Source organism: Trichoderma reesei, assembly GCF_000167675.1.
Source record: "Trichoderma reesei QM6a unplaced genomic scaffold TRIREscaffold_3, whole genome shotgun sequence".
Classification (NCBI taxonomy): domain Eukaryota; kingdom Fungi; phylum Ascomycota; class Sordariomycetes; order Hypocreales; family Hypocreaceae; genus Trichoderma; species Trichoderma reesei.
Window position 1 is genome coordinate 166,513 of NW_006711150.1, and position 25,100 is coordinate 191,612.

The window sequence follows — 25,100 nt, forward strand, 5'->3', positions numbered from 1 at the left end:
CATACATACTATCACAATGCCATAGATATTCTCAGACTCTGCGGACTGAAGACCAAAAGTCGACAAAGAAACTCTAGCTCGGGTAAAGGACCCAGCATCGCTATTGTCAGACGCCATCCGACGGCCTAGACAATATCGGGGAGAGGGCGGATGTGTTGGCTCACACGTCAACTGACTTACACTTTGATCCAGAAGTGCACCGGTCGCGGGATGGAGACGGCAGAGACTTGGCAGTGATCAGATACGCCTCTACTAATACGACCGACGTGGAAATAAAAGACCGAGGGTTGCCTGTCTCGAGCTTCACTTTTGCTGCGACGTGTTTACACCAAACAAGTGACGGTTGGCCACTGCAACTATCAACCACCATGGGCTGCACTACGCGAATCAATGCCAGACAAGAGGCCATCGACGTCCTCGTGCGTTATGCTGACGGCCTCGACCGCGGCGACGCCTCCCAATTCGAATCCTGCTTCGCCGAAGATGCCACAATGGACCTCAGCCCGTTCTTCGTCCTCGGTATGACCTACGAGCCGATCCACGGCCGCGCCGCCATCACCGCCGAATGCATGAAGGCCGTTGGCACGACTCTCGAGACGACGCACTCGCTCACCAACTTTCTGGTCACACTCAACGAGCAAAACGACAGCGCCAGTATCTCCTGCCTATCGGAAGCTCAGCACGTCAAGAAGGGACACGAATTCGACGTCGAGTCTCAGGACACCGCCCTCATTGTCAAGTGCCGATACGAAGTGATTGCTGTGCAAGAGAGTGACTCGGTATGGAGGATCAAGGCCTTCAAGCTTACGCCGCTATGGAGCAGGGGTAGCAAAAGCATTTTCGGAAAATAACCGGACGGCGAGAGGTGGAGGGTGAGACGCTGTTATGAAGGGAAGAGGCTCCGAATGGAGGCGTACCTCAATGATACGATACCACCACACATTTGGATCGAAGGCCGTGGAATAGATGGAAAAGCGCTATCAGTCACCTTCTCCTATGATCTTGACGACTTATTGGTGGTTTAAGCTGCGATCTTGTCACAAGTTCTTTTCGAAGCATATACTATAAGTGGATGATTCGGAGTCCGGGGCCTATAAAGACGGCCGGAACGCCGATTCGGTCCCGAAGATTCGGCCTCAACCAATATCAAGTCCAGATAGAAGTAGGTAGAACCAGATTCTTGAAGGCCACTGACGTCTTCTTGATTGGTGTCTAAATGTGACTTACAAGAATTATTAGAACCTTCTCGTGATTTATTGAACGTTTCCGCGTGGTATAATAAGGCCTCCGCCTTCGGTAGTTGGATCAAAGAGCATTCGTCGCTTCAATAACCACCAAGCTTCGTTTGCTCACTCTCCTAATATAAGCCTTCATTGCATCAAACTCACAATGTCTCATCCAACTCAGTCTCAGTCTGCCGTCATGGGCATGACGCCCTTCATGGCCGACTTCCTCATGGGTGGCGTCTCCGCAGCCGTCTCCAAGACCGCCGCGGCCCCCATCGAGCGCGTCAAGCTCCTCATCCAGAACCAAGATGAGATGATCAAAGCCGGCCGCCTGGACCGCCGATACAAGGGCATAGCGGAGTGCTTCAGCCGCACAATATCGGACGAGGGGTTCCTCAGCCTGTGGCGCGGAAACACGGCCAACGTGATTCGATATTTCCCTACGCAAGCACTGAACTTTGCCTTTCGGGATAAGTTCAAGAAGATGTTTGGGTATAAGAAGGAAACCGATGGATATGCCATGTGGATGGTAGGAAACCTGGCTTCAGGAGGTGCTGCTGGAGCGACGGGGCAGCTGTTCGTATACTCTCTCGATTATGCTCGGACTCGACTGGCGAATGACGCAAAGAAAGGGGGACAACGCCAATTCAACGGCCTCATTGATGTCTATCGGAAGACTCTGGCATCAGACGGCATCGTCGGACTGTATCGTGGCTTCTTTCCCTCTGTCCTCGGAGCCGTCGTATATCGTGGCCTATACTTTGGCATGTACGACTCCTTCAAGCCGCTCGTTCTGATCGGGTCTCTGGAGAACAACTTCCTTGTATCATTTTGTCTGGGCTACTTCGTAACTACAGCGGCAGGCATTGCGTCATATCCTCTCGACACGATCCGGCGGCGCATGATGATGACTTCGGGAGAAGCTGTCAAGTATAAGAGCTCGCTTGACGCAGCCAGACAAATCGTGGCAAAGAATGGGGCACGGGCACTCTTCAATGGTGCTGGGGCAAATATCCTTCGTGGCGTTGCTGGTGCTGGAGCATTGTCCATCTATGATCAGCTTCAGGTGGCCCTCTTTGGCAAGGCATTCAAAGGGGAGTAATGCGTAGCTTGCGTCGTCTCCTGTTTTGAATCGTAAGGGCAGTTATTTCTAGTTAATAAAATGCATATTGCGACTTTGATTAAAATGAAGAAATTAAGTGTATGGTACAGTAAAAGTTTGTGGTTCAACAGAGTGGTGCTGAAGCAGGAATTGGTCCATGGTACGCAGTGCAGGACGAGCCCCTAAGCCAAGGCCAGAACGTCGTTAACCTCACTTCAATTCATCATACTCGGGCAGTGTCCACTTCACATTCTCCCTCAAAATCCACTGTCCAAGAACGTTCAGTCTGAGAAACGCGGCGATCCCCAACAGCAGGTTGACAAGCGCAACGGCAAACGCTGATTCAGGCATCAGTTTCCAGAAAAGCGAGTCATCGCCGACGCCATCAATGACTTGGTCGATGAACGGTCTCAACTTGTCATCATACGCCTTGAAAGCCACGTCAAGGCCATCAGTAGGCGCCTTTCCGCCCTCTGCCTTGCCACAGTGACGGGCAATCTCCCCAGCGAGGACATAGGCTCCCACAATGCCGCAAGTCGTTCCCATTCCTGTAAGTCCCGACGGACAGTAGGCCGCATCACCAACAAGAACGACCTTGCCATCGTACCAAGAATCAAGCTTGACGAGACCCATACGCTCGCAGTAAAAGTTGTCCGAGTCGAACATGTCCCGCAAGATGTCCTTTGACTGCCATCCCGCATCCTGGAAGATCTCCGCCAACATCTTCTTCTGCTCCGGCACTCCATCTTTATGAGCCTTCGCCATTCTCTCCGACGGATTGTTGCAAGAGAGATACACTTGGATCTCCTCAGGGCTATGTCTCCGCGTCATCATGCCTCGTCGTCCAGTTGCCAAGTACATGGTTGAGTGGTAGTCTTCGCCCTTTTGAATGGGGCGAGGAATGGTAAAGTATGCGGTGTAAGAGCCTCTAATGGGGCGCAGAGCGTCTTGCGCACCATGGCCGAGCATCAGATTGCGTGTATTCGAGCCCATGCCATCGGCACCGACTACGAAGTCGAAGCGCTCCGCCTTGCCGTCTGTGAACTCAACGTCGACACCGTCGCCATCTTGCTTGAAACTGCCAATCGAGACTCCGAACCGAAAAGTTACCTTGTTTTTGATGACGTCGTGCATCAGGCGGCAAAAATCACCCCTCATAATCTCATACTCGGTCGTGAAGTTCTGTACCCCCTTTCCGGACTTGTTAACCCCGAAAAAAGCACGCCGTCTGTTCGCCCCATCGACGATGGCAAGGCCTTGCTCGGGCACAGACTTGGCACGGAACGCTTCCTCGAGGCCCATACGCTTCATAACTGTCACGCCGTGGCCTCGGAGATCGACTTGCAGGCCAGTCGTGCGGAGGCTGGGGAAGCGTTCGATGACGGTGACGTTGTGGCCGAGCTTGGAGAGCCAAAAGGCGAGGGCATTGCCAGTAATGCCGGCGCCGCTTATGAGGACCTTCATTGGGGCCATTCGGAGTTTGGGGGACTGATGAAGGTTATGGATCGTTGAAGGCCTTCTGATGCCGAGATTGGGTCGATGAGGATGGACTGTAAGTTGCTGCTGAGTGGGAAGAGCTCGAAGAGGAGAACCGTTTTGATGATGGACTCACAATAAGAGAAGGATGAAGGGCTATATATACATCTTATCTTGGTGTCCTGCCTCCCTTCTTCTCCCCGTTGTCTCCGGTATTTTCGAAGCCCGCAAAAGCACTGCCGAGCGGTATGTCCGTAACTGCCGTTTCGGCCGAGAGAGGCCACGAGGCCATCACCGTGCGACTGGAGCACCCTTCCGTCTCAGGCTGAACAAATATGTTAAAGCCAGTGACTCCGTACGTACTAATAGAGCAGGAATACCTGTGCAACGAAAAAGAGCCAAACGAAAAAGGTGACATACAGTCTTTTGAAGAAGCAACTATATCCTGCATGCTTAAGCGACGGTAGATATACAACGACCATTTGCTATACATAGAAAACTCGAGTTCATCCACAACTATATACGTCAAAAGATTAAATTAAGTAGATCATAGTTCTGTGCAAAGTATACCATATATGTGACATGGTTCGCTCAAGGAAAGCCTGAGTCGGTGAGGAAGAAGAAGTCCATGTCAAGCCCCAGTCCATATGTGTAGTCCTCTCTTTCGCCGAAGCTTGCGGAATCGAACTCTTGGACAGAAGTTGCCACAGGAGAATCACCAAGAGTGCTTTGTAGTAGTTCCAGGCTCAGCAAAACACTATCTCTGGCGCTCTTCGCGATGCGAAGTTGACCGGATTCACCCCGTTCCATAGCCTCCGCTTGAGCCATGACCATGGACAAGAACATGTGGTTTTTGACGTTAGTCTCCCCTTGACGAACGCGCTCCAGGGAAAGACTCATCAAATCCTCCATCGCCTTCTTCAAGTGGCTAATGGAGTGCGAACTTCGATGTAAAGTTCCATCTTTATAGTGGGCTTCAATCTGTGTCAGAAGCTCCAGACTGATGATACTAGTCGCATATCGAATACCCTCCCTGAACAGGCCTCCACCAATTGCCATCAGACTGGAGAAACCTTCATCTGGCTCTGGATAGACTATAGCCATGGCAGCATCTAGACTGACCTTGAGCGAATAGTGTAACAGCGGGTTCGTCCGTGCCTTGTGCGCAAACGGACAATGAAGGGGAATCAGGAACCGACGTAGGAGGTAGTCAACCAGATTGTGGTGGAACGGAGTCATTCCAGAGGCTTGATTATCCCTAAAAAAGGCGTTCGAACGACGACATGCCTCGAGAATATCCGTGCTCAAGTCAAGCACGTCTAGATAGGACAACTCCGAGTGCAGGCCGTTCAGGAGGCTGAGGATACGTAAACGCGTTGGTAACGAATCGAGTAGAATGAGCTGCAAAGACGTTCCAGTGAACCGTTCTCGGCTGTGAGGCTTCAGCTCAGGCACTGGCTCTTCTATATCTTGGTCATTGCAATTGGCGGGCGGCTCCGTGTCAAATTCGTCAAAAGAGATCCTCGGCGGTAAAGCCGAATCCAGGGACGACTGAACAACCAACTCCAATATCGTAGCCCATAATCGTCTGCGTAACTGCGTCTGCAGCACAGACATGTTTGGAAGGTGCCTGGGGTCTCGGTGCAAGCCAATCTGCATTGCCCGATGGATGAGCGACCCCGAGGATATCCAGACGAGGTCGCCTCCAATGGAGAAGATTTGTCGTGCCAGCATCACCAGACAGTGTATCTGGAGCCCGGATATATCGAGGCGGTCTTTTTCCAGTGGGCCTGAGAGCCAGATTTCTGCTGCATATATCCATTGATGGACCATATTGCGAAGTCCGGCATTAGCTCCCGAATGCGAGGCCAGGCTGGAGCCTATTGCAATGACGAGAAGGACTTGGAGCCGCAACTTGGCCGAAGCGCTCTCTGGGCTACTCCAGAACCTTTCGTAGACTTTCCAGAAGGTCGGCTGATGGAGGATGCGATGAGTTGACTCAAAGGACTGAAAGTACAAGGTTGTCATCTTGTCTGCCACCTCGCGAGTAGGGGGTGTAAGATCAAAGTTCAGCGAGGAAAGGCATCTACTCGGCCGCCCGGTTTTGAGGCTTCTGGCTACGCTTTTGCATTTCTGGAGCAGCTCGCTGACTTCAAGAATGGATTCTCTCGTCTCGGCGTTATGAAAGGCGTTGATGTCGCCAAAGCCGCAAGCTGCTCCGTAGCAAGTGATGATGGGGGCGAACTGCACGACCAAAATGTTAGCGATCAATGCACGTCTAATTCACGAGAGATGTGAGTAGACGATCTACACAAATACTCTACGCACCTCTTTTGCTATGCCAACCCAATGACTCCATCTCATAATCCTCGTCTTGTTCAAAATGATACGGGCGTCCGGCAAACCCGGCTCACCAGTGAGCATATCCCGGCCTGCCTGGGATAGATCGTGCACTGGCACCCTACCTCTAAGATCCTGGAGCTCAGGGTTCAGAAGCCGAGGGCGATTTGGAATCTGGATCTCGTCAGCCGCTGGTGCGGTTGACGACTCAGCTGAACCGAGTGTCGAGTTCGCTGCGGCGCGAGCCTCGATTGTCCGACCGACACGGAGTGATCCCTCTCTAACGCTAGTAGCTGTACCAACGATACTTGGACCATCGGTATCGACATGTGACGGGGTAGATGCCGGATGGACAGTGGACGGGCTTGGCATCGAAGAGGAAGACACGTGCATCCGGCTATCTTGCCCATGCCCTGCTCGGGGCTTATCCCGGTAGTATGTGGTGTAAGAGCACTGTGTCTCGGTCGCGACACAGCGGCTGCAAGGGCTCTTTCTGTCGCACTTGAGCTTGCGGCGCCGGCACTCAATACATGAGAGAGCGGGTCTCCGGCGGCGACATGGCTGTTGTTGTTTCTGCTGTTGATCCATGAGACGGATGTTCTTGTCTCGGTGAAATCGACAGATAGGCGAAGAGATGGAGGGTGTTCAGGCTTTACTCCGTACAAGTTGGAGTAAGTTCAACGGGTACAAGACTGTACAGTACACTAAAGAGACGCATCAATGCAAAGGTACTGGCAAACTGAGACAAGGCAGTGCATGGAGGAGGCAATGTTGAGATTGATCTTCGCAGTAGTAGAACGAGGCTCGGCCAATTCGGATGTAGGGGGCGAATATGCCGAGCTCAGCTCTAAAGCTCTCGGCCGATAGATTCATCCCCCTTAGCGTCCGCTCAATGCCGACCGGAGACTAACCAGAAGATCAATAACTCCGTATTCCTGTTAATAGAGTGTGATACAGGCGCTACTATTCGCCAATATTATACCTGCTGCGAGCTGCACATCTTCAGTTGCCGTGTCTGAAGACCATAGAGTGGTGCGGCACACCAAATATCGGCACAGTCCTCACCACTTCAAACCCCCTCTTTGTATACAACGGCCTGCCAGCCGGTGTCGCCATCAGATAGCAGTCCTTGTTCACGCTCGCAGCCCGGCTCAGCCCCCAATCCAGCAGCATCCTCCCGATGCCCTTCCGCTGGTGGCGCGGGTCCACTCCGAGATAATCAAGATCTTTATTGCTTCTTTTAGTTACCTATTTTGGCAGTCTCGGATAGGGGGGAGGGGGGCCAGGTGGTAGCGGAGGCTTTATGGGAGGGCAGACAAGGGGAGAGCAGAGCGGCAGATGAGAACTTACGCCAGACGTCCTTGATGCCTCTTTCTCCGAACATCTCCTGGTGGTCGGCTGAAACGATAGCGCGCAGCTCTGCATACGCCTCTTGGTCGAATGAGGGTGGCGGCACTTCTTGGACAGTAGATCGGGGCTGATTGGCCGCCTTTTCGGAATCCGTCTGCGTGTAAGTGTTGTGCGCGGGTTTCGGCTTGTCCTCGTATACATCCCAGAGGCCAAAGCCCACAACTTGGTCGCTTAGAGGGAGAGCGTCATCGATGGCTACGACCATGACCGCGTCCGGGGAGGACAGACTTGCTGTCTTCTTGGCGTATCTCCATGAATAGATATCATTGTCCCTTGTACTGTCCTGCTCCTGTAGCTGAGTTGGGAAGAGCCGTGCTGCAATGGCATCGGTTGCGGGATGAAAAGCTGCCGATGCAATGCGAGCAATGGCGGGCAGGTCGTCCGCAGTGGCGTCGCGAATATGTATCGTCATGTCGGGGTTGAAGAGACCAGTAACGACTGTGATAGTCAGACGAGGGATATATGAAGAAACAATTGCTAGCCAGTAGGTAGTATTCATAAGACATGGTACGAAATAACCGATCAAGATACACGCGTCTTGAGCTCTAAAAAGATGCTGTCAAAGTGCATGTATCGACGCTAAGCCCGCCCAACATGTCAATGTCAAGCAAAGGGCGGAGTGGGTTTCTCCAACTCTCTATTATTAATCATGTTTCGTCCATAGTGAAATGGTTGTTTATCACTTGATGTCTGCATAAATTGTCGTGAAAGCGTTGAGAAATGAGTCGATTGGTGAGAAATTGATGTGTGGACTTTACCGTCCCTCTTGCGCTGTGCTGAGGTTGAGCTTCTGGAGGCCATGCCAGCTCGGTATCTTGTCTCTTAAAAGGACAACGAGGAACGGTATTGAAGTCTTCAATGAAATCAAAGGAGACAAAGAAAATAAAAAGAAGAGAAACAGGACAGAACAGAGCAGAATGGGGAGAACCAAGAGCAATGTAACCTGTGCTTCAGGACGATAGGTTGTGAGAAATAACGAGATATCTTGCGCCATGGTTTGATTGCTCATACTGGTGTAATGATTCAGGGTATGAGAGCGTTCACGCAACAGGCGTCAATGGCCGAATCCTTAGACCTTCTTGTTTTCATAGCACCACTCTCCCTCTGATTTGCCTGGAAGTGAGAAATATCTGCAGAATAAGTCAGCAGAGAAAGTGTTGAAGGTAAGCGGTCTTGAAAAACGCGAGTGTGTTGCTTGGGAAGCATCGGCTTACACGGGGCCTGATATCGTTCAATACAGAAGTGGCTAGCCAGCACCACTACTTGGCTATTTAGCGTCCCTAAAAGTCCATCTGTATGTCCTCTGCTATAGCTTATTTCACTCTTATAGATACTATAAGTGGCTTCTACTTTCTCCTTGTACCGCACTACATATCTAGTCTTATCACATAGTTACAGTACTGCCCCAAGCTGGATGAAGAACTCGTTACTACGGTGCTTATTCCTGTCTCCATAATCGCGAATGCCATGAGATGCCACCCTGACGCCAAAGCTGTCTCACAGGGTAGATCTCAGGCGTTTCTCCCTGCGGCCACTGCCAAGAACCAATGCTGCTACCAAGTGATCCAACGCAAATTGACTTTCTCTCTGTCAGGTTCGTCTTTTCTTCAATTTAATGATCCCTTAATTATGATCAGGTAGAGATGGTATTACGGGGAGCTTAACAAAATTTATTAGAAGCAGCAGACAGAAGTTCAGGTCACCAAGTCAAGCGAGAACCCCAAGCTCTGCAGATTGCCATATACCACAATAAGATGACTGGTTCACTCAAGAACAACTTGCCCTTTTCAACAATACCGGGTATATATGCTCTCCAACTTTAGCATATCCCATCTCATAATGCAAAAACTACACGTGCTTCGTATCGGGCTTCAAAGCTTCGAAGCTCATTAGACACGCTTGTCGAGCACAATGGGGGCAGGCGCTGCTTCAACACCAATAGAGGGCTCTATTTCCCAGACGTTCGCGCGCCGCGCCAAAGAATAAATTAGACAGACACGCGGGTAACTGCTTTATAAAAGCACTTAGCAGAGTTACAGGCATCTATCAACTCACAAAATCAAGGAAGTCAAATGAGTATAAGATTATACTCAGATTCCAGTACAATCGCCCTCTCAGCATGCAGTTAACGCGGCTTTTCATTCGCCTGTGCTAACTGAAGAGAGAAAATGGATATCCGAGAATAAAAAACTGGTAGAAAATGCCCATTACAGTCCACATCAAACGCTCTTTGCCTGTGGTCAACTGTCAATAAGCACCGCCATTGAGCCATTTAATGACTTCTTCTACCATGTTCTCCCAAGCTATTCAGGCTCTTTATCAACCAGCAAGAAGAACTTTAGCTCATACAAGAAACACCAACCGACACTGCTCCTTGCCGTTATCACCGCTGCATGCGGAGTGTCGGACCCAAGCCCCCTCCGCAAACTTCACTCCTACTTACGAGCCGACCATTCAGAGCAGGCCATGGTACAGGGGAACCAGTCACTCGAGCTGGTCTAGGCTATTCTAGTCATGATTGAGTGGTACTACACGGACGGCGGCATGACGCACTTGGACCTCAATACATGGATTCAGATGGCGGGCGTCATGGTCCGCGAGCTAGGGCACTGGCCTCGGAGCGAGGAAGTTGTGGGCATGGAGCATATTCTCACTGCGGCTGGTTGGAGGACGAACTTTGCTGCCTATCTGAGCATGCGAATGTGAACAAATGTATCATTTCACCTCTTCCCCCCCTACTCTTGCTTTTGTTGGCTTCTCCAGAGTATGCATGAGCTGCTGACTTAAAATTACAGCGCAGCCATCAGTTTTCAACGGCCCTTGTCCATGATGGTCTGGACCGCCGGCAGGAGAAAGGGGCTGGACACCTTTGAGAAGGAGACTATGCATGTCAACGGCAACCGATTGGCGCACCGGGTGCTATTGCAAAAGATAGGGGAGGAGATTGTAACATTGCGGATCGGGACCTCATGCGCCTTGGCGCCAGCTGGGTCTTTGAGTCCTGTTGATCAGCACGTTTATCTCGGCCCTTAAAGTCGCCTCGGCAGTTGGCTGCCTCACTGGTACTGAATGGTATGTGAAAGCAACGAGTTCAATGACTATCTGGCTTACCCCATACAAGTGATTTGCAGCCCACGACGTCCGCTGTTTAGCTGAGTACTGTATCAAGTTATATGAGCTGGCCGCCGCATGCTATACGACACACACAGTCATCACATCGAGAGGCGCAACCGCCGACCCTGTCGGCTGCTGCTGGGGACATGGCCTACATCCGAGCCATCAGGCCCCTGATTCAGCCGAGCCATACAGCTTTGGGCATGCTGGTATTGTTCGACACTGCAACGTTCCGCCACTGGCCCACCGTGACCAGCATCTGGGGCTTGTGTGCTGGAGGGGGCTTTTAAGGTTCGGAAGTCAATAGACTAGCAGCAGCAGCAGCAGCAGCGGAGGGCGTATATGGATGAGTTCGTGAACGAGGAGGTACTGGCACCCTCTCGGCGATATGAAGAACCACAAGAGGTGGAGTTGGGTGCAGCCGCCGGAGACTTTTGGCTAAGAGGGCGCGAAGCAGCATGAAGCAAACAATACGCCACCCGATGATCAACGACCTCGAAAATTCTGTCCATCGACCCGGACAACATCAAGACCTTCCGGCCAGGGATTGGAAAGAATCAGGTTGAGGGCTAGTATCGGATCAGAGATGCAAGCATGCAGTGGGATGTTTCATTGGAGCGACTGCCTGCTTCCGTTTCGACCAGTGAGAGCTTCCAAGTGACGCTGGAGGATGTGCTTCTGGCATACAAATTGGAGGTCATGGCGGAGCATACTCCGTGATGGAGCCTGGCTGGCTGGCCTCAGAAAGAGACGGTGAGTGCGCGTGGACTGTGTCTTGGCCATGGTTGATGACTTCTGGGTACATGGATGCGAGATGAGGATATGCAGGTAAGGCACAGCGGCTTGCCAATGGGGATAGACAACACGATGTGCAAAGCGCCGGAGCGTCCAGATGTTACCGGGAGGCGGAGGCAAAGAAGGTTGTACAAGCAATGAGACAAGCTTTTGATGAGCAAATGAGGGGCGAATCAGAAGCCGTGAGTATCATTCGGCCTTCTTTTCTTTTTCGTGCAGGCTGCGTACCTACATGTGCGTTACATGTGGTAAGTCTAAATCTGTCCGGTTACGATGTGAAACCCTGCAACGGGACTCTTGCAGTCCAGGCAGGGATATGTATTCAGTCTGCAGTGAGGCTGAGTGAGAAGAGCGGCAAGGGGAGAATCACGGTCAAAGGTGATTTCTTCGTGATGCTCTGGTCGTGCTTTTTGGCTCGCTTTACACCGACTGCACGAGTGACAGCCACAGCTGACAGGCTCTCGGTGCTATATACGGGGCCGCAGGTCAACGGCGGCTATCTCCAGGACGTTGTATCACCCGCTTTACTGGGTCAACCGAAATTGTACAAGCCACCAAATAACGGTTTACAAGGACCACGATGGTCCTGGTCCTGGTCTTGGTGGCACGTAGAACAAGAGACAGGCTACGCTATGGCAAGCCGAGGTCTAGAATACGCACGACGTCACCCTGTCGCCAATTTAGAGTGCTAGCCGCTGAGCCATCCTGCAGTCTATGGGATTCAGCGACATGTTATTGACATGGAGGCCTGAGAACCGGAGCCTTTGGAAAGACAATGCATGCTGGCAAGCGAACATGATGCCCGATGGTGCCGGCGTGGCTGCGGCTGAGGACAGGGGTGAGGGAGAGGCATGCCGTTTACAGGTACTGTGTGTGTGTTCTTTGTGCGAGATACTAAGGTAGTACTTGCAGTAGAATATAGGTTGGCAAGGAATCTCTCGAGACTGACTGTACCATGCCTACTCCTTTATCACCCTCCCGCATGCCAAGAAGCGGTCTCCTGGATGCCTTGGATACCTTGAGGATCAGGACGTTGCCGGATATGCCTGTTCCTTCTCTCTCTCTCTCTTCTCAGAACAGTACCAAGCATCCATAGCTGAGTCGTGGTCGATGGTCCCTGGCCTCTGCCTCTCACTCTAAGAAAGCCTCCGCCATGTACTACACTACGCAGATTGGCATTCGGGATCAGGTATCTGGGGTACATCTTCCATCATTCTCCTGTGACTATGTGATACTACCGCGCGTGTCAGATGGCCATCATCATCGTGCAAGTATTCCCCGGTTCCTGGATCCCGTACACTGTGCGCCTCCTTCATCTCGCACATACGGCACGCCACTAAAACGCATCTGAGCATCTGTGCATCTGGACCCGCCGCACGGAACAGCTAACGGCCGCTAAGCCAATCTTGGGCCACCGCAGCCAATCAAGTGCCTTGCGGGAGATGAGAAATCGCGGCTAACAGCTCACGTGACTACCCGATCCCCTTTTCGTGCTGCCTCAGCTCTACGGGATACTACCACCACCCCAAGCCCCCCTCGCAACTTCCTTCCCGTAGGAGCTGTCTCAGCCCCACTCCCGACCGTTGCCGTTATTTCGAGATCGGAATCTCGAGCAGCTCCAGAAATCCTGCATCTGAATCCCATCCACATGTCGCCTCCATTGCTCAGGCTTGTGGCCCCTGTCTGGCCATCTGCACCGTTTGATCGCCGTCTTGGCGGCTGGGGCTGACTTTTTGTACTCGTACTTGTTCTCTGCCTTTCGTTCGGCGTCTCTTCATCTCCCTCCTCCTCCTCCTCATGGTCCCCCCTATGCTGACATCATTTCCAACCTCAACGGTCGCTTCTGATGCGGGCTTTGCCTTCTTAAGCTCGCTAAAACTTCCTTTCACGTTGTGCTTTTTCATTCATCATTGCCTCTTAGACGAAAGACAACGGCACGGTCATCCAGGTCGAGGGAGTCATGGATAGCATGCAGCAGCCTGTTCGACGCTTCAAGTCTTCGTGTACCGAATGCCAACGGCGCAAGCAGAAGGTAGGTGGGATTCAGTTATTTTTCTCTCCCCTAGCTTGCTGCGGAAGCACTGACGTCTACTCCTTGCTGTCAAGTGTAATCGGATTTATCCATGCTTGCACTGCAAGAATCGCTCAACGCAACGGGAATGTCGGTTCATCGAGAAATCGGCTACCAAAGCGAGCGATCAGACCCAAGTCAAGACTGCAACAGCATCTGAGACAGCCGCCAAAGTTACAGCAAAAGGCCGGGGAGCTGGCTCGAAAAGACGCTACGACAGCAGTGATGATTCCGACTCTGACTGTGATTCCGAGTCTGACCTGGACATGGACGGCGGGAAAGGATCCATCAGACAGAAGAACGCCGGCGTGAGCCCAGATGGACCGGATGGCCAGACCGCTGGGCAATCGAGGACGCAGATGACAATGGTAACACACTCTCCCCATTGGTTGATCACCAACGGCCTGGTGGTGTAAAGTGACGACATACTTACATGTGGTATTTCGCATAGATACGTCGCAGGGAACGCCCACAGGGGAAACAGTACATGAGGTCGGCCGCAACCTGTCTCGAATTGCAGAGTGCCTTGGACTCCCTCCCGAGACGAGAACACGTGGGTATGTGAATGGCCTTGATTCCTTGCCTCGAATCAATGTTCCCTAAGCTGACTGGGTGTTGCGGTTGCTTTCAAAGATGCTCTCATCATCAGCTTTTTCCGAAACGTAAACCCTCACTATGGCATTCTTCACAGATCCGACTTTAGCCGCGAATACGATCGTTGGTGGAATCGGAGGGACAGAAACTATGCGCTTCCCATTCCATTGACATGCCTCGTACTGATGATGTGCGCATGTGCATGCCAGCATCTACCAGTCGACTACCAGGCGAGGCTGGAGCGAATGCTCAACGCCAGTTGCCAAGACCGCACTGAGACTTATCATTATCATGCACGATGCCTCCATGGCGTGGCACCCGTCGGCCGCTACCACAGGAACAATGTTCTGTGGCTCTTGCACTCGGTTTATTGGTACAAAGCCGAGGCCATGTTTACAGAATGCTGCCATGTCTTCAACACAGCTGTTCGGGAAGCCCAAGAGCTCGGTACGTCGCATCATGGCAGAAGCAGCTCCCAATCCATAGCTTACTAACCTGCTGTTAGGATTTGACACTGAAAAAGATGCTGATGTTTTGCCAAATTTTGAGTTGGAGATGCGGCGGAGGTCATGGTGTGTGATAGATTCGTGGGACTGGTAAGTTTTGTCGGAAGTTTCCCTGGGGTTTCTTCCCATCCTTCATCTTTCTCCCTCATCTTTCTCCTCCTCCATTTTCTCTTTTTCTACTGTCTTCATTCTCGTCAACACCCTGTGAGACGCTGCCACTAATGATTCTTAGGCAAATTGCTTCGGGACTCTTTCGACAGACCTTGGTTGATCACAGCAACTGTCGCGCCGGGCGCCCCTCGCTGACCCTGGAACCTGACGGAAGCTTTTCCCCTCTGCTGCACATGGTCATGCAGTCAGAGCTGGTCCACCAACTAGCCGAGCGATTCTCTGCCCCGTCGAATGTGAAGACTCACGAGCAGCTCATGGAATACAAGGGTATGGTCGACGAGTGGATGCTGAGCTTCCCCCCCATCTTTGCATTGGTGAACCCCGACACGTCAAACGACAAGAAACAGGTCTGGATCGAGTATCATCGCCACTACAATTACACAATGGGATACATGATGCTCTTGAACCCGTTTCGCCCACACATGCAGAAGACATACACAGACCAGTCTTCTGAAGAGATGCTGGAGCTTCGCCGGGTGGTCATCGACTTGACGCTGCTCCTAGTGAGAGTGTTGGACAACTGGCTAAAGTTCCTCACATTTCGCGATGGACGTTTCCATTTCATCATATTCTCCCTAGTCGATGCGGCCACGGTGCTCAGCAACGTGGTAGTAAACGACAAGACTGGGGAAGTTCCTCGGCGAGATGATATCTACCGCGCTGCCAAGCTTGCCCTTGTTCTTCAGAGGAAGCTCTTGTTCCTCTCGGAATCGGCCAAAGTGGCATTTAGGATTGTCCAGAAACTTGTTAGGCGCATGTTTCGCGGTACACCTCCTGGATACATGGCCTCTCTGAAGATGGACGACGGGAACGATGGTGGGGACCCGCAGGAGGCTTTGCCACCATCAAATCAGACTTCCGATCACGGTGCACTGATGACTATCCAGAACATTGACCCCGAAGCTTCTGTGGCTCCTGAGTTCTGGGACCAACTGGCTGTTGAGGCCCCGATTGAGGGTGTTGTTGATGTGGCTGCTTCACAATTTGCATCTGGGCATAATGCTGGCACTGTTATATCTGGCCCTCAGCATAGAGCAACTGCACCTTGCCACTGTACAGAATGCACCGAGTTGGCTACGCACACTCAGTGCCAGACGGTCGCACCCCAGGACACTGCAGACGCGTCAGGTACAACAAGCGTGGCAGTCAGTTATACCGAGCCGACATTCTCTTACAATGCCGATGCTGTCCCTCTGGAGTACATTCCGCCTACGTCCTCGCAAGCAGCTACGGCGACATCTCCGTATTACGCTGCAAGCACGCCATTGAACCTGCTCGCCACTACACCTGCTTATGTCGAATCGATGTTCCCGGAGCACACCTCGCTTGTTTCATCGGACGAGGCCTCTTTCGCACCTCCGGTTCATGCTGTAGTAGCACCCTGGGACTATACTGCACGATCGTCTTATACTGTTGATACGCCGCCCCACGTCGAGCCTACACTTGAACATCATGGCCACTCTGCAGCTTCAGGCTTTGCTATCGCTCCGCCTCCCACTGAGATTATAGATTTTGCTACGCATTATACTGCAGGCGCGTTTCCCGATCACACCGCAGCTACGCCGCTGTATGTCGAGCCCGCGCTTCTCTCCACATATCCATACAACAACGCGATACCGGCGGCTGAGCATCTCGCGGTACCAAATTTGATCCACGCAGGGGCAATTTCTACGCCTTCTCCTTTGCTTGTTCCCGATACTTCTACGGCTTATAGCGCTTCCACACCCTCCCTGTCCCTCACCGATTTCACTGAAGCTGGGCCGTACACGAGCCCTGAATCCTTCTACGACTCCTCAGCATATGAACCTTCGGTGCTATATCCTTCGTCCGTCGGTTATGACGCTTCTGCCTCGCACACTTCTCCCGCAAGTTATACATCGCTTGAAGGCTACAGTAACCCTGCGGCAGTGTATGATACCCCGGCATCGTGTACTGCTTCTCTCATGTTTGACACGTCCGCTTTTCTTGCCTCTCCCGAATCGTACACTTCTCCAGAGAGCCATGGTGTTACAGAAGCCCGATCGGATACAATAACTGCCCAGGAAGGTATGCCATGCGCGAGTGCCGACAACAAAGATGACGTCGGATCCTTTCACGATACATTGTCCTACACGACACCTCCAAACGATACCGGGAACCCAGATGTGTCACCGCGAGCTTGATGGCGATTTTATATGGCAGTCTATTATATGCTGCCGGCTCCGACAACCTGTTAGTGCGGGGCCAGCTTTGTCTTGTCGGTATTGCTGCACGTTTCTGCCATCTTGACGATGATAGTAGTTAGGTACAAGCTCAGGTTTCTAGATTTTGCGTTTCCTTTGTAACAATGGGTTTGGATGGCTGGACAATGTTTCTCTTACACTGCCTTAATATTCTGGATTGTTAGACTAGATACACGCGAATACATGATGTTGCTGGTTCCTAGGCTCTTAACCCTTTCTTCATGAAATTCATTAACCAATCAAGTGAGGACAAAGGCATCCATGGATCTCATATCCGTATGCGCCCGGCAAACCATCCCGTGATGCCGTTGGTAAACGCACAGGCAAAAGTTCCCTCGGCAGAGGAAGAACTGGTCTCTCCAGGTTAATGTCCCGCTTCAACATCTGCGGCCCCATATAACAAAAGAACCATGGAAGACACAAAGGCCCAAGCAAGCCTTCCAAGCCTCTGCCAAGTGGTTAAACCTCGGCATCAACCCGCAGAGGCATGCAAAATTTCGGCGCATTGCATCAAGGGACGCGCGAGCTTGCTGTTCGCATGCATAGCCGTGCGCATGCAAACGCGCGACATCAATTGCAGCGTATTGAAGCCCAGTTGGACGGGTCTTGGTCAATAAGGGACGTGCTCCTCCAAGGCTGAAAGTCACCCATAAGCGTCTCAGCAGCATCAAAAGTTCTCCAGCTCTCGGCCGTCTTGCCTCTGCATCCGTTCTTTGTACATCCCAGCACAGCACGAGCAAATGGGGTGGCTGCAGCCTCTCCGGGCAGCCAGGCTGTCCCCCCACCAGCGGAACCTGAAAGTACAGGTACTGGCCGGGACCCCGCCATTGACGCTGGAGGGGCTCAAGGCGGGCAGGAGCTGCTGTCGTGCTTCATCAGCTTCAGCGTCAGCTTCAGCTCTGTCGCCGTCGATTCCTTACACATCATCGTCACCGCCTTTGCTCCGGTCAAGGCACTTTTCTACTCTCTCTGCTTCTCTTGCTTCTTCCTCTTCTTCTACTTCTGCGACTTCTTCTACTTCTCTTCTACCATCTCCTCTCTACTCGTCGACACTTCCGACCCATTCGCTCCCTCGCCTCCGCCTTGCTCGACGCCCTGCTGCCGCGGCCTCTCCTCGCTCTCTTCGAAATCGTCCGCCTGCGCGCTTCTGCTCCGCCATGTGTCGAGCCAGGGCTGGTCTCGAGGGCGGCTCGGCCGCCGCTCCGAAGCGCGAGCTGCTCCCTGCCAACGTCGTGCCTCGCCACTACCACGTTACCGTCGAGCCCGACTTCGACAAGCTCACTTACAACGGCTCCGTCGTCATTGACCTCGATGTTGCCGAGACGTCGAGCTTCATCTCCCTCAACACGCTCGAGCTCGAGATTCACGGCGCAAAGCTCTCCTCTGGTGGCCAGGTTGTTAGGTGAGACATGAAAGACACCGTCCTTTTCGCTCTTCATCGGGTGCGTTGTGCTAACGGCTCTCATCAATAGTGCCACGCCTGCCATTTCCTACGATGAGAACAGCCAAGTGACCAAGTTCGACTTCGACGGCTCCCACACCCTCGAAAAGAACTCCAAGGTGCAGCTGGCAATCGACTTCACCGGCCAGCTCAACGACAAGATGGCCGGCTTCTACCGCTCCAAGTACAAGCGACCGGACGGCACCGAGGGCATCCTGGCGAGCACCCAGATGGAGCCCACCGACGCCCGCAGAGCGTTCCCCTGCTTCGACGAGCCGGCTCTCAAGGCCAAGTTCACCGTCACGCTGGTTGCCGACAAGAACCTGACGTGCCTGAGCAACATGGACGTTGCCTCCGAGACCGAGGTCCAGTCCAAGATCACTGGCGGAACCAGGAAAGCCGTCACCTTCAACCCCTCTCCCCTCATGTCCACCTACCTCGTCGCCTTCGTTGTCGGCGAGCTCAACTACATCGAGTCGCGCGACTTCCGCGTCCCCGTGCGAGTGTATGCTCCCCCGGGCCACGATATCGAGCACGGCCGCTTCTCCGTCGACCTTGCTGCAAAGACGCTCGCATTCTACGAGAAGGCTTTTGGCATCGACTTCCCCCTGCCCAAGATGGACCAAGTTGCCATCCCCGACTTTGCCCAGGGAGCCATGGAGAACTGGGGTCTGGTCACGTACAGAGTTGTGGACCTGATGCTGGATGAAAAGGCAAGCGGTGCCGCTACCAAGCAGCGCGTGGCCGAGGTTGTCCAGCACGAGCTGGCCCACCAGTGGTTCGGAAACCTGGTAACGATGGACTGGTGGGAGGGTCTCTGGCTCAACGAGGGTTTCGCCACCTGGGCCTCGTGGTACTCATGCAACATCTTTTACCCCGAATGGCGTGTCTGGCAGACGTACGTCACTGACGACCTGCAGTCCGCGCTGTCGCTGGACTCCCTCCGTAGCAGCCACCCCATTGAGGTTCCCGTGGGCCGTGCTGACGAGATTAACCAAATCTTCGATGCCATCTCCTACTCCAAGGGATCTTGTGTGCTCCGCATGATCTCCACATACTTGGGAGAGGAGAAGTTCCTGGAGGGCGTTCGCAAGTACCTGAAGAAGTATGCCTACGGCAACACCCAGACTAGCGACCTGTGGGACTCGTTGGCCGAGGTCAGCGGGAAGCCTGTGCACGAGGTCATGACTGCGTGGACCAAGAGCGTCGGGTATCCCGTCCTTACGGTCACCGAGAAGGAGGGCGAGAATGCGATCCACGTCAAGCAGAACCGCTTCCTCCGCACCGGCGACGCAACCCCGGAGGAAGACAAGGTCCTGTACCCCGTCTTCTTGGGCCTGAGGACCAAGGACGGCGTCGATGAGACGCTGGCCCTGAAGGAGCGCGAGAAGGACTTCCCCGTGCCCAGCCTCGACTTCTTCAAGCTCAACGCCAACCACACTGGAATCTACCGAACGCTCTACACCCCCAGCCGCCTGGAGAAGCTGGGCCAGGCCGCAAAGGAGGGTCTCTTGACGACGGAGGACAGGGCAGGCATGATTGCCGATGCTGCTGCGCTCTCCAGCTCTGGTTACGGCAAGACCTCTGGCTTCCTCAACCTCCTAAAGGGCTTCGATGCCGAGACGGAGTTTGTCGTCTGGAACGAGATCATCTCCCGCCTCGGATCGATCCAGGCTGCCTGGCTGTTTGAGGACCAGGCCGTGCGAAATGGCATCCGCGCATTCCTGAGAGAGCTCGTCAGCGCCAAGGCTCACCAGCTCGGGTGGGAGTTTTCCGACTCGGACGGCCACGTTGAGCAGCAGTTCAAGGCCACACTCTTTGGCAGCGCCGGCTTGAGCGGCGACGAGACCATTATTTCTGCTTCCAAGGAAATGTTTGCCAAATTTATCGCTGGCGACAAGTCGGCTATTCACCCCAACATTCGCAAGAGTGTGTTTGCTATTGCCCTCAAGTATGGCGGCAAGGAAGAGGTAAGCTTGAGAAATATCAGAGACTTGTTCGATAGACCTATATTAACACATTGCGCCTTAGTACGAGAGCATCATCAAACTGTACCATGAGTCGACCAACAGCGACGAGCGCAACACCTGCCTCCGATCTCTTGGCCGCGCCAAGGACCCCGAACTCATCCAGAGGACTCTGTCTCTGCTGCTCAACGGCGAGGTCCGAGACCAGGACATTTACATGCCTGCGTCCGGACTGCGCACCCACCCCGAGGGTATCGAGGCGCTGTTCAACTGGATGACGGAGAACTGGGAGGAGCTCTACAAGCGACACCCGCCCAACCTGCCGATGCTCCCCGCCATGGTGTCGCTGCTGACGTCTGGCTTCACCAAGCCTGAGCAGCTGGCCCGCGTCGAGAAGTTCTTTAGCGACAAGAACACCAACGGCTACGATCAGTCGCTCGCACAAAGCAAGGACTCTATCCGATCCAAGATTTCGTGGGTGGAGCGCGATGGGCAGGATGTGGCGGACTGGGTCAAGACGAATGGATATCTGGAGTAGGTGGAATCACTCTCCGAAGAGCGCATGTGACATATCACGGCACGTTAGAACACGACGAGCGGGATGCATGAGACGGTACCTATCCATACCTAGGTACCGTGGGCCGGATCTTTACGCATTATGCCAGGTATAACAGCTAACGCCCGTATGAAGATGTAGCTTTTCGTCCAAGCTATGAGATGTTTCTTTGAAATAGTATGAGGTGAGATGAAGTTGAAGACGACCTACATGAGGGGATGTTGAGATGTTGAGATGTTGGGATGCTGAGATAGAGTTCCATGTTATCTTGAGGTTGTGGGCAATCACCTCTGTTGATGCAAATCCCCGCTTATAGGCACCCTCCGTATCTCTCGGTGGCCGCCGGCCGAAGTGGAACTGAAGCAGCCTTTTATGTGTGTCATTAGCCGGTGGATTTGACTCATTGCGGAGCTGTCACCGAACTGTCAGTTGTGGATATATACCTAGGTAAATATCAATATATAAATAGCCCTGGAGATGCCGATGTTGATTAAGAGATTCACTCTTACAAAGGGTTTCGCAAACTGACGGCTCACAGCTGCCACTACTGCTGCATCAAAACTCGAGACAACTGATTTATCTGACTCTTTTTTTTTTCTTTCACGTCGAATCATATTCGGGCTCTGCGGTACGTTGAGCTTACCTCTGTCTTCCATTTCCGTCCTTGTTCTTGTCCATTTTTCTCTTTGTTTCACTCGTTCTTTTCTTGTCCTCCCAGTTTGTGCAAGCATCTTGGCTGCTGCCAAGCCGAAAATGTGCCCCAGAAACGCCGCCAGATTACCCGATCGCGATTTGCTGTGCATTCCATAGTCGTACATAATTCTGCCCAAATAAACTCTAATTGACGCAAACACCTACAGCAAAAAAAAATAAGAAGAAGAAGTCAAAAGAAGAAAATATTATCCTCCATCACCGCTTTTTAGTCGTTCAATAACAAGAAAGCGGTGGTTCGTGAATTGGGGGCCCAAGATGAGCTCCCATATAGCAGAGGAGAGTGACCGGGAGCTCGAGGTGCCGCCGCCGCTGCTGCCCGAGGAGGAGAACCAGGACCAGGACCAGGACCAGGATGACGTGCTGCCTCGAGACATTCCTCATCGCACCACGTTCTACGACTCGGTCGTTGAGCGGCAGATGACGCAGACGGATGCCAAGCTGTTCTACCAGCGGAGCCAGCTCGAGGGCTCAACCATGGTAGAGCCGTCGCAGGCATCGGGCTACAACGACCCTGTGGCCAGCCTCGAGTATGACGAGGACGATTCAGCCTCGGTGGGCAGGGCATCCGTGGGCAGGGCATCCGTGGGCAAGGCTTCCAACCCTGGGTATGACACTGCTCGGCTCGCGGCCGAGGCGTCCAGGGGCGTCTCCAACATCAACTTCCTCGATCCCCAGCCGCAGGTCACGGCAGAGCTGAGCGCCATCTCCAAGAGCATCCAGGACATCATCGCCCTGAGACGGAGATACCTGGAGCTCTCGCTGCAGCGCCCCGGCGACGACCCCAGAGACAGCCCCGACTGGGAGATTTACCCCCCTGGAGACAAGCCGGGAGACGTCTTTGACATGGAGCACTTCATGCCGCTGCCCCCCCGAGACGACAGCCTGACGTTTAGGCTGACGGATGCCGGCGTCTACGAGGTCTTCAAGGACGCCGAGTCCACCACGCCCGTCTTCGAGGTCCCGACCATCAGGCAGTTCTACATGGACCTCGACAGCATCCTGGCCGCCTCGTCAGACGGCCCGAGCAAGAGCTTCGCCTTCCGCCGCCTGCAGTACCTCGAGGGCAAATTCAACCTGTACGCCCTGCTCAACGAGTACCAGGAAACCGCCGACAGCAAAAAGGTGCCGCACCGAGACTTTTACAACGTCCGCAAGGTCGACACCCACGTCCACCACTCGGCATCCATGAACCAGAAGCACCTGCTGCGCTTCATCAAGAGCAAGCTCAAGAAGAACCCGGACGAGATTGTCCTGTACCGTGACGGGAAGCACTTGACGCTTGCCGAGGTGTTTGCCAGTATCAACCTGACGGCCTACGACTTGAGCATTGATACGCTGGATATGCACGTACGTTTTGATCGTCGCCATCCTGGTGGGTGATTTAGGCTGACATGAAGACAAGGCGCACATAGACTCCTTTCACAGATTTGACAAGTTCAACTTAAAGTACAACCCCATAGGAGAGTCTCGACTGCGAGAAATCTTCCTCAAGACGGATAACCTCATCAAGGGCCGGTATCTAGCCGAGCTCACCAAAGAGGTCATCTCCGATCTCGAAGCCAGCAAGTACCAGATGGCCGAGTGGCGGCTCTCCATCTACGGCAAGTCACCAGACGACTGGGACAAGCTCGCAGCCTGGGTCGTCGACAACAAGCTGTTCTCGCAAAACGTCCGCTGGCTGATTCAGATTCCCCGGCTGTATGACGTCTACAAGGACAATGGCCTGATGGAGTCGTTTGAGCAAGTCGTCACCAACATCTTCAAGCCCCTGTTCGAGGTCACGCAGGACCCCTCGAGCCACCCGAAGCTGCACATCTTCCTGCAGCGCGTCGTCGGCATCGACAGCGTGGACGACGAGAGCAAGATTGAGAGGCGCCTGTACAGAAAGTTCCCCGTCCCGAGGGAGTGGAACACGAAGCAGAACCCCCCGTACAACTACTGGATCTACTACCTCTTCTCCAACATGGTCTCCCTCAACAGGTGGCGCAAGCAGCGCGGCTTCAACACCCTGATCCTGCGGCCGCACTGCGCCGAAGCCGGAGACCCCGAGCACCTGGCCAGCGCCGCGCTCTGCTGCCACAGCATCAGCCACGGCGTGCTGCTCCGAAAGGTGCCGCTGCTGCAGTATGTGTTTTACCTGGAGCAGATTGGAGTCGCCATGTCGCCCCTGAGCAACAACGCCCTGTTCCTGTCCTACGACCGGAACCCGTTCCCTCAATACTTTCGGAGGGGCCTCAACGTGTCGCTCTCGACCGACGACCCGCTGCAGTTTGCCTTTACAAAGGAGCCGCTGATGGAGGAATACGCGGTTGCTGCCCAGATCTACAAGCTCAGCCCGACGGACATGTGCGAGCTGGCCAAGAACTCGGTCAAGCAGAGCGGGTACGAGGCGGCCGTCAAGGAGCAGTGGCTGGGGCCCAACTTTAACAGGCCGGGCCGAGAGGGAAACACCATGGCCAAGACGAATGTGCCTGACCGGAGAGAGGAGTATAGGCATCACACCCTGCTGACGGAGCGGGAGGTGTAAGTGCATCCCGTATCGATTGGTTCATGAAGGGATTACTGACATGGCCTGTAGACTTGGCCGATACGCGACATACGACCCCAACGCCGAAAAGAAGAACAACAAAGCCGATTTGGCCCTGAAGGCACAAAACGCCAACATCCCCTCTGCAAGCGGCACTGAAGCGCCGTCTGGCGTTGCGACGCCCACTTCGGGGGTGACTCACCGCAGCACTTCCAACGTTGCCGCAGACGCGCACATTTCGGGGAGCGACCCAATGATCTTCCCGGGCATTCTCAGCCGGGACTCGAGCCGCCGGAACCTGGCCAAAATGGATAGCTGGGGTGTTCAGTCTGCCGACGTTTCCAGCCCCGGGACGGACTGAAGGAAGGGCAGGGTTTGGGTTAGGGGATCTTGGTTTATTGGGCTTGGGGTTTGGTACAATCATGAATAAAGAATAACTGGTTGTTTGCTGCTTGCAGCGAGCTTAAACATTGAGCGCCCAACTTGTGCACTTTCTCGCCATATAATGCTTGCTGGTCACTGAAGTCTTGGGTGGACTAGCTAGCTATTTGATTCCACGAGCGTGACCTTGATAACAGTCATTATGCCTCATTATTATCATCTTTTCCAACCCCAACCTGTTTACATCCCGATATGATTCAGAAAGCAAAGCCAGGTAGCAACAGTCATGCAAAGTTCAACATGTCAACAAAACTGAAAATCGACGCCTCTGCCGTAAGAGCATCGATGAAATCAGCCTTTGTGGCATTCACACTGAACAGCTCCAACTGGAGCGAAGGATCCGTAACCGTCGCCGTCACGGGTGGAAGCGGCTGCTGCTGCTCGGCCACGGCCAACGATGATGATGATGATGCGGAAGATGTACCCC

At 53.4% G+C, this 25,100-nt stretch overlaps 9 protein-coding genes across 9 annotated transcripts; 6 read left to right on the plus strand and 3 right to left on the minus strand.

Annotated features, from left to right (window-relative positions):
* Positions 1-38: 38 nt before the first annotated feature.
* TRIREDRAFT_120326 (uncharacterized protein) lies at positions 39-1,260 on the plus strand (the record flags this gene model as incomplete). The annotated part of the gene is made up of 2 exons (XM_006962549.1): positions 39-779; positions 1,240-1,260. Exons 1-2 carry the CDS (start codon positions 369-371, stop codon positions 1,258-1,260), a joined length of 432 nt encoding a protein of 143 aa, XP_006962611.1. The 5' UTR covers positions 39-368.
* A 162-nt stretch (positions 1,261-1,422) lies between these two features.
* Positions 1,423-2,328, plus strand: TRIREDRAFT_104106 (uncharacterized protein; the record flags this gene model as incomplete). The annotated part of the gene is made up of 1 exon (XM_006962550.1): positions 1,423-2,328. The coding sequence occupies one exon, from the start codon at positions 1,423-1,425 to the stop codon at positions 2,326-2,328; it is 906 nt and encodes a 301-aa protein (XP_006962612.1).
* Positions 2,329-2,538: 210 nt separating this feature from the next.
* TRIREDRAFT_2517 (uncharacterized protein) lies at positions 2,539-3,801 on the minus strand (the record flags this gene model as incomplete). Its single annotated transcript, XM_006962415.1, has 1 exon — positions 2,539-3,801. One exon carries the CDS (start codon positions 3,799-3,801, stop codon positions 2,539-2,541), a length of 1,263 nt encoding a protein of 420 aa, XP_006962477.1.
* Positions 3,802-4,473: 672 nt separating this feature from the next.
* Positions 4,474-6,699, minus strand: TRIREDRAFT_26255 (uncharacterized protein; the record flags this gene model as incomplete). Its single annotated transcript, XM_006962468.1, has 3 exons — positions 4,474-6,017; positions 6,129-6,377; positions 6,453-6,699. Coding segments are annotated over 3 exons (2,040 nt in total), but the record flags the coding sequence as incomplete, so codon positions are not given.
* Positions 6,700-7,146: 447 nt separating this feature from the next.
* On the minus strand, positions 7,147-7,966 carry TRIREDRAFT_56587 (uncharacterized protein; the record flags this gene model as incomplete). The annotated part of the gene is made up of 2 exons (XM_006962770.1): positions 7,147-7,378; positions 7,572-7,966. The coding sequence occupies 2 exons, from the start codon at positions 7,964-7,966 to the stop codon at positions 7,147-7,149; spliced, it is 627 nt and encodes a 208-aa protein (XP_006962832.1).
* Positions 7,967-10,068: 2,102 nt separating this feature from the next.
* TRIREDRAFT_104109 (uncharacterized protein) lies at positions 10,069-10,958 on the plus strand (the record flags this gene model as incomplete). Its single annotated transcript, XM_006962551.1, has 3 exons — positions 10,069-10,256; positions 10,350-10,500; positions 10,764-10,958. 3 exons carry the CDS (start codon positions 10,069-10,071, stop codon positions 10,956-10,958), a joined length of 534 nt encoding a protein of 177 aa, XP_006962613.1.
* A 2,465-nt stretch (positions 10,959-13,423) lies between these two features.
* TRIREDRAFT_36335 (uncharacterized protein) lies at positions 13,424-15,578 on the plus strand (the record flags this gene model as incomplete). Its single annotated transcript, XM_006962481.1, has 6 exons — positions 13,424-13,495; positions 13,570-13,842; positions 13,986-14,091; positions 14,168-14,575; positions 14,634-14,724; positions 14,867-15,578. Coding segments are annotated over 6 exons (1,662 nt in total), but the record flags the coding sequence as incomplete, so codon positions are not given.
* A 2,420-nt stretch (positions 15,579-17,998) lies between these two features.
* On the plus strand, positions 17,999-21,078 carry TRIREDRAFT_75159 (aminopeptidase). The gene is made up of 3 exons (XM_006962552.1): positions 17,999-18,429; positions 18,500-20,438; positions 20,500-21,078. Exons 1-3 carry the CDS (start codon positions 18,185-18,187, stop codon positions 20,971-20,973), a joined length of 2,658 nt encoding a protein of 885 aa, XP_006962614.1. The 5' UTR covers positions 17,999-18,184; the 3' UTR covers positions 20,974-21,078.
* A 960-nt stretch (positions 21,079-22,038) lies between these two features.
* On the plus strand, positions 22,039-24,587 carry amp4 (AMP deaminase; the record flags this gene model as incomplete). Its single annotated transcript, XM_006962478.1, has 3 exons — positions 22,039-23,052; positions 23,108-24,228; positions 24,284-24,587. Coding segments are annotated over 3 exons (2,439 nt in total), but the record flags the coding sequence as incomplete, so codon positions are not given.
* Positions 24,588-25,100: the final 513 nt, after the last annotated feature.

Bases quoted from the DNA above. Each gene is read 5' to 3' on its own strand.
- TRIREDRAFT_75159 (XM_006962552.1), top strand. From the start codon at position 18,185: ATGTGTCGAGCCAGGGCTGGTCTCGAGGGCGGCTCGGCCGCCGCTCCG. The intron at 18,430-18,499 runs GTGAGACATGAA...TCTCATCAATAG, and splicing joins TCTGGTGGCCAGGTTGTTAG to TGCCACGCCTGCCATTTCCT. The intron at 20,439-20,499 runs GTAAGCTTGAGA...ATTGCGCCTTAG, and splicing joins AGTATGGCGGCAAGGAAGAG to TACGAGAGCATCATCAAACT.